The 7,962-nt window shown below is 40.6% G+C and overlaps 1 protein-coding gene across 1 annotated transcript; it reads left to right on the top strand.

Moving 5' to 3' along the window:
• Positions 1-4,053: 4,053 nt before the first annotated feature.
• Positions 4,054-6,197, top strand: scxb (scleraxis bHLH transcription factor b). The gene is made up of 2 exons (XM_056763038.1): positions 4,054-4,629; positions 6,159-6,197. The coding sequence occupies exons 1-2, from the start codon at positions 4,054-4,056 to the stop codon at positions 6,195-6,197; spliced, it is 615 nt and encodes a 204-aa protein (XP_056619016.1).
• The last annotated feature ends 1,765 nt before the right edge of the window (positions 6,198-7,962 follow it).

The raw sequence follows: 7,962 nt of genomic DNA, 5'->3' as shown, positions 1-7,962 counted from the left end.
ATTGAAAAAAATTACCTCACCTGTAAAGAGTTCAATATAAAAATAACAAGATTTGTTTAAATATGGACGTGTGATGCTGCACACTAATAATGATGAGCAGGTGTTTTTGGTCTGGCGGTGGCACCTGGAGAAGATATATGAAGTGTTACACAATGAAGAACGAACAAAAAGGAGAATGCTTTGATTTTAATAAGACACTAAATAAGCGGTGAGCCATTGTTAGCAGGGCCACAGGTTAGTCCCAGGGCTCCAGTTACGAGGGGCGGAGGTGGATTTTATAAGCTCGGGCCGAAGAGTCGCAGCGGGATTGCCTTCACCAGCTGCCCGCTTTACAAGGCAAACTTCAAAGATAAGACCTCGACTTACCCCCCTCCGTCCTTGCCACACCACCAACTACATGCCTTTCCCAAGTTACTCCGTACGGGTAATACAACATGGCTCGCAGTTGAGTTGTAATGACTTATTCTCAGTGACACAATCCAGTGTGTGAGAAAATGCCCATTCACTAATGGTGTTTCAGGGAAACCTGTCGCACATGTGATGAAGGAAGCGCTCCACAGGCACACACTGAAAAAGATTCAAAATAAACTCTGAGAGAAGTTTAAAAGCATGCTTGCAGGGTCCATTGTAGAATGTTTAGATAATCTGTCAATTTTCAGCTGCTACAAGACCATAAGTATTGAGTTGCTTGGATTTGCTTGTTGACATTTCTTCATTTGCTTTTTCGCTTAAACCATTAAAACGGTTGTCAAATGGGCCCCAGAAGAACTGTTTGTTTTCCTAAATTCTTAAAAAAAAATCTTTTCAACAGAACAAAAACTTTTTTTCCTACTATGGCAGTCAATGGTGCCCCAGAAATCACATTTGCTAAAAGATGGTCCTCACTGCAGAACACAAGATCCATTCGGAGAGGTTGGATCCAGATCCAACTCCTCCTTCTTGGCTAATTTGGAGAGTAAGTTGCAACTTGTGGTGGCCAACGTTTGCTCTTATCAATGTCATCATTAAGTTATTAGTTAACCCAAACACTTACCCTAAATCTAATAACATACGTTATTAAAAATATGTTAACAAATAAAGTTTGTATTCCGTCAAAATAATAACTTTAGTTATTATTACTCAATGCAGAAATGGTAGAGCAACAACACGAGTATGACCCGGTTGTGGCAAAACTGTACAGAAATCTGTCGACCAATCAAAACGCAGTGGAAAGAGACTGGATCCAGTGTCGACCAATCACAATGTAACGGGAGAAGACTGGATCTAGATCCAACCCAGAGCCATTGAGAGAGAGTTCTGCCAACGGAAGTCCAAAACGCTGGAGCGTCACGTTATTCATGGGGCCTTCAGATAGTTCTTCATTCATTCTCTTTAAATGCTTTATTTCTTTCATTATTTTATTCATTAAATGGCTTTCGTCTTTAAATGGGTTCGACGTTTACCTCAGTTGGTCTGTTTAGTTGCAGCTCCATGCGTTACTAGTAACTTCCGGGAACTATTGAGAGCCGTGTCACGTGATTCGTGGTGCCTTCAGATAGTTGCAGGAAGTTATGTTTTGTCTTTAAATGCTTTGCGTGAACAATCCCTTTAACAAGTATAATTTATTCATACTATGAGAATGTTTATTTAAATATAAAAATGTTTATTTTTTCTCACAAAAGTATAGATTTGCTTCAGAAGACAAATACCACACAGATTTATTTGGATTACTCCAATGATGGATAATGATGTGCTTTTTGGCCTTTCGCCCTTTAGAGTCCCATACAAAAAGATTTGTGATTTGTTTTGTTCAATTTGTTAAGCTTAAGAAAATCCAATGCTGTACATCTGTACAGTAAATTATGAAGGAATTTTTATTTTGGGGCGAACTATTCCTTTAAGAACAACATTTTTGCAAAAGTAATACCATTACACAACAAGTTATGCTAGCACACCACAAACAATTATTTTTTACCTAGAACAAAACTACACATTTCAAAACAAAAATAAGATTCATTTCCAACATCTACATTTCAATCAATATCTGCATATCTTGTTGTCTGCCAGCCATTTTGAAATAATTATCTCGCTTAAATCTAAAGGCTACGATTCATCAGAGAGAGCTCCGGAGGGCACAGAATTCCAGAAGTTTCTAAACGGTTCACTTTTTCCATCTGTCAGCCCCACTGACCTGCTTGCCGTCTGAATTCTTTGGCTTTAGAGGAACGGGACGATTACGGCATGGAATTTCAGTCAAGACTGACTTCATTTCTGCTCCTGAAATAGAGAGGTTGGAGGGTTGGAAGTCAGAAGCAAGGCCACAGAAAGGCAATTACCAGTCAGCAGTGGAGAGATGACTTCTGGATGCCAAATTATTCTTCCCATTTCAACTTAGACTTTGATCTTATGTGACCTATTCTAAGCATCGCTCCGTTCCAGAGAAACCACCCCAGTCTATACATCTAACCGATGAGGTCACTGTTCATTTACCAGGTAGATCTCAACTGTGACACTTTAAGTGACGTGCGCTTTAAAATGAAACGGCTTCTCTCTTTACACAACACGAGCCAGCTGTGGGTGCTGCGCTGTCAGGCGTGGGTGGTGTCCTCTGGCCTGTCCTCAACTGCGGTTAGACGAGTGGACGTGCGTCCGGCGGACAGTCTGCGGTCCTGAGAAAAGGATTAGTGATGAATTTTGACAGTTTCCTGACCCACGACACACGAGTTTAACTACACAGAACATAAGGATAGGGCACTTGAGAAAGAGATGATGACATTTCGCCGCACAGATGTTTTAGAGAACGTAACGACGATCAGATGCAGAGACAAACTGCTAAACTGATGTGATTTATAGAGATCGAGTGCCAGCGTGCACAGCGTTAAGGCCTATTTATATGATTTATGATGTCGGGCTCTTGTGAGATCTTAAGCTTTCATAATTACACTTGTGTGCAGTAGGATTCTGTAATAGTTAGAAAGCGATAAACTGCCGTTCTATTTTTTGGCAAAGCGGGACAAGAATGGCAAATTAAAATGTCAGTGTGCGCTCGACTGCCACAGAGACTTTCAAACACACTCCAAAGCGTATATATCATATTGTATTGTCTCCACACAACCATTATGGGGTTCATTATGAGCAACAACCATTATCCATCAGGAGTTTACTTTTAAAGCTCCCCCGGCCTTGATCGCTTCCTGTTTAATCAGCCCGAGAACTGCTAGCGCCCGTCTCAACGTGCAACAACAACATTTTGAATGAATAAGAATGATTTATATGACAAATGCTGTATTGTATCCTGTGATACGCGATCGTTTTTCAATTCGAAAACGGAAAAAGATCTGGGCTCACTTCAACAGACCGAATGGTAAATTTGGTCTGACTTGGATAGAAAGACGAGCGCCTGGCTCCGACCGTTTAGATTTGTGACAGAAAGAGTGAAACGCTGTTGAAAGTTGAAAATGTGGACAGTCAATAAATTGAAAGACATGAGCTAATGTGTCACATTGATTCATCTTCAACAGAAGAAACTCAGTGTCAAGATCTTAAAAATGAAGTGAGAGAGAGAGCGCGAGAGAGTGAGACCCCCATTCCTCCCACTAACTCACTGGATCCAAGGTGGTGGAAGGGCGAGTAGACCCCAGCCACACCCCCTGACTATAAATCCGAGGCATAAGGAAACGCTCGGCTAAAATCACACGTGTGAGAGATCTGGAGCTCACACACTCGTTCACTCCCACACACACACACACATGCGGGGAGCGCTATTACCCTAAATAACAGATGACAGAAGACTGTTTTTTGTGAATGAGTGAGTCAAAAGTGACTTAGTCAAGCATTGCAGGATTGGCTGAGACCGTAGCTGGATTCCTGAAGGACTGTGTTGGCTGTATGAGTACAGGAGGAGCTTGTCACTTTGTATGTAGACTCAGAAATTAGACAAAAGTGCGTCCACGTGCTTATAAAGGTTAGAACATCCAGTTATTCTTTAGTTTGTATCGACTTGATGAAAAAATTTGGATTCCTGTGCTTGAGGACGAAGAGCCGAGGGGACGTAAGGTGCTGAAGAAGGCAAGGATGTCCTTTGCAATGGTGCGACCAACCCCAGGTCACTTTCTGTGCTCTGAGATCAGGATGCTCTCTGAGGATGATGAAAACGGTAGCGAAGGCTCTGGGTCCGACGACAAAACCTTCAGCATGGCATCTCACGGCTACAGCACCTTCAAGCTAGGCGCTCGCAGCAAAAGGTACGGCTGCAGATCGGTGGCACTTACCACTGAGATCCGTTCCCCCGTTACCGAAGTACGGCCGCGGAACACTGCGAACGCCCGGGAACGAGATCGCACCAACAGCGTTAATACAGCCTTCACCGCTTTGAGGACGCTGATACCAACCGAACCCGCTGACAGGAAACTGTCCAAGATCGAGACGCTGCGGTTGGCGTCCAGCTACATCTCTCACCTTGGGAACGTTCTGCTGGTCGGAGACGAGTGCGGAGACGAGTGTGTAGACGGCCAGCCCTGTCTCAGGAGCTCTGCAGCTTTGTTTCATCACCATCACAACCTCCAGAAAAACACAACACCCAGCCCAGACTCCGAGAACTCTCAGCCCAGACAAATCTGCACCTTCTGCCTCAGTAACCAGAGACGACTGGTGAGTTGACCAAGACTTGAATAACGTATTTATGAAATACTGCATTGAAAACATTAAAAATACATATTTAGTTTCTCTTCAGTGATAAGTGATGCAACTGCTGCTGTTATTTTGTGACAGGTCAAGGGTTGATGCATTGTCATTTATGTATGCAATTCAGACCTTGCTAGTCATCATATTACGATCATTTGAGAGTGAAAAGGTGTTTATATAAAGGTTTTGACATTTGACAGAAAAGACACTGATTTTATCCTATTGTTGGGTCAAAAAGGAGCCAATGGGCTCTACAATAATCTATCCTGGGTTGTTTTTGCCCAAAACGCTCAAAACGTTTGAAACATGGGTCGAATAAATATTAAGTGTATTTTTGACTTAAAACAACCCAGCGTCTTTTATATATCAGCATGATTTTTCATCCAGGCTCTGAAACTCACCCAAACCCTTAACTTCAGTTTAACCACATGAATCTAACATATTCATCACGTTCTGTGCATTTTTACACAACACTTTGCACAAGTTGCTGCGTCTGCTGTGTGTGCGCAAAGCGCTAAAAACATCTGGTCTATTCCCATGACAACCTGAACGTCTTCCTGTGTAGTTCACGTATGTCCTGAGTTCCTCCAAACACTTCAACACCCTCATCATCATTACAAGGGCTAATCCCGAACAGACCCTTTAAACACCACGGTTTAATAAAAACACTCCGATTTAGACATTCATCTGCTATTTCATATGCTGTTAGAAAAATAATTGGGTCACATTTCATGAGCCATTGAGACTCTTTTATTTCGCAATCAAACTTTTGCCAGCTGTGATCAATTAACAATAGCTGATGATTTTTAAAAAACCTCATCAGCTGAAAGCTCTTAATATTTTTGTTATGAGCTAAACTATGATTCACTTCTCCGCATGATTCACTTCAATGGTTTTTCTCTAGACAAGGCGCTATACAACATTGATACCATTTGGCATTACTCGCCAGTTTCCTGAATTAATAAAACTTTGTGTGATATCAGTTTGAGTAGACTTGTTTAACCATGCAAGAAAAGATGGCTTGGAATTGAGAGTCACATTAAAAATATGAATATTCACAACGCGTTTCACTTTTAATAGCCTGACCGTTTTTAAAATCCCTTTTAATATAGATCACTGAGTTAACAGATGTTGTGCTATTTACGTAACATTAATAAAATATCAACCAATAAACTACACACACACAGTAATGCCACGCTGACTAAATCACCCAAACATGACGTTATGGCAAGACCCCCAACACCCCAAAGAGATCAGATTCGGTGAAAAGGTCTATTCATGAGAGATTACTGTTTAAGGTTCAGACATCTGAATCAATCTGACCTGTAACTAATGACGGTCAGAGTTCAACTGCTCATCAGTGTCTTAAGTTGTTTAGAGATCTAATGAGATAATTGTTTTTATGTGTCTGCAAAATAAATGGATGTACAAGATGTATAAAGACCCTTTAACCTACAATCTAGTCACTCTCTGATCACTGCTTTTTTTGCTTTCAGAACAAAGGAAGAGGAAGAAAAACAGCCTTAAGAAGTTAGTGACGGAAGGAGAAAAAGCATTCTCATCACTTCTTTCTGAACACACGCGACTGACCGAACTGCACATCCGGTGTACGTTTGCTGTATATAAGCGTGATTATAACTTTGCTTAATCCAGTTACGGCAGTATAAACTTCCCGGTGGACTGCATCATTATGGACAGGTGAACTGAATCTGGAATGAATCTGCTTTTCAATATTTAGAATCGGTAAACCGCATTCATTTCATCATAAACATATTATTTTTGTGTTTTATAAAGGGCTTAACTTTTCGACAGAAAAGGCCAAAAGAGACATTTTTTGCTATTCTAAAATGACACATCCACGTGAAAATAACTTTGCAACAGCTAAATTTGTCTTGCAGTTTCACACAGCCTCTGTTTGATCTATGAAAGACCCTAAAACTGGACCTACACAATATGATCTGTCAAACTCAAGCGATCACAATTCATTTGGTTTTTACTTCCTTTTAGATACGTTATTGGGTTATTAAATATCACATATCACACCAGTGTGCAAAAATAAATGAACTGCATGGCACAACTGAATCCATAATGAGTAAAAAACACATTACTAGAATACCTTAAAGCACCTATATGTGACTTTACTCACAGAGGTGCATTAAATTGCATCAGATTAGTGCTTATCTTTGTTAGTGAAGTCTTTTTCAGTTTTGTACGCTGTCTGTGAGTGTGCGTAGGATGAGACTAAATTATATTCAACCAGCGCAGATCACCAATTTGGTTTTGATGTATATATTTTGTGTACACTTTTTCCACGAACTGTACAGTATGTGTACAGTTCAATAATCTGTGCTATTTTCTCTGAAATTGTAACGGAATAAATATAATTTATTTATGTAAATGCATCATTTAATGTCAATAAAACATTTGTATGTTTAAGCAAATGAACTGTTTGTGCGACTTGAAAAAGCTCCCGTCTGAGGGATTCAATTAAATCAAAGAATGAACTGTATGGAAAGGGAGAGAGAGACTTAAAGATGAACAGAGTGGGGGTGCAGTAGCACGTCTGTTTCTGTAAAGTTTAGATGAGATCTGCAGGTACCGCTCTGGCAGACGGCGTCCTTGACTTTACCCCTGACTGCAATATCTCTCTCACACAGACACATACAGTCTGGGACTTGCGTACTAGGAAGTCCCTTAAAGGAACCCCTTATTTGGTCTGGCTTTATCGAGGGTTGAACCCCTGCTTATGAACAGCTGTTTTAATAATATCTTCCATTGAAATGAGTGGAGGCTTGGACCCGGAAGCAGCATTCCTTACATCACGACTTAACAAGCGGGTAGCCCTAGTTTCCCCACTCGGGATTTCAGGGCTGGAAGGTCTTATAACGCGGTTGTCAACACATGAACACAGACACAACACAGTATCACCTGCAACATGCACCTCCTACTAATTTTGCCAGGGTCAATATTACAAAAATATGCAAACGCTACAAGTAAAACAAATGTAAACAAAAACTAGCTTGGGCATAATTAAAAGGAGTTTATTAAAATGGATCCTAAAACCTGTTCAAAATGTTTTATTGTTATTATTTTTATATTTAAATTGAGTGATTTTCTGTTACGGATGGTGATACTATAGCAAGACTTCACAGAGACTTTCGGTATTTTTCTTTCTGTTTTTCTGTACCTCAAGTAAGGTCTCACACTCAGTGCATCCTTGTGTTCAGCTCAGCCGTATTTTGCTCGATATAGAGTCGGTGAACTGTGACCAGTATAGTGCTCTCAGATCATTTAACTCAC

This window comes from Triplophysa dalaica, chromosome 12, assembly GCF_015846415.1.
Source record: "Triplophysa dalaica isolate WHDGS20190420 chromosome 12, ASM1584641v1, whole genome shotgun sequence".
NCBI lineage: Eukaryota > Metazoa > Chordata > Actinopteri > Cypriniformes > Nemacheilidae > Triplophysa > Triplophysa dalaica.
The sequence above is the reverse complement of the archived record's forward strand: the minus strand, read 5'-3'. Positions and strand labels throughout refer to the sequence as shown.

Coding starts and splice junctions, on each gene's coding strand:
- scxb (XM_056763038.1), top strand. CDS start 4,054: ATGTCCTTTGCAATGGTGCGACCAACCCCAGGTCACTTTCTGTGCTCT. Junction 4,630..6,158: donor TCAGTAACCAGAGACGACTG/GTGAGTTGACCA, acceptor TTTTGCTTTCAG/AACAAAGGAAGAGGAAGAAA.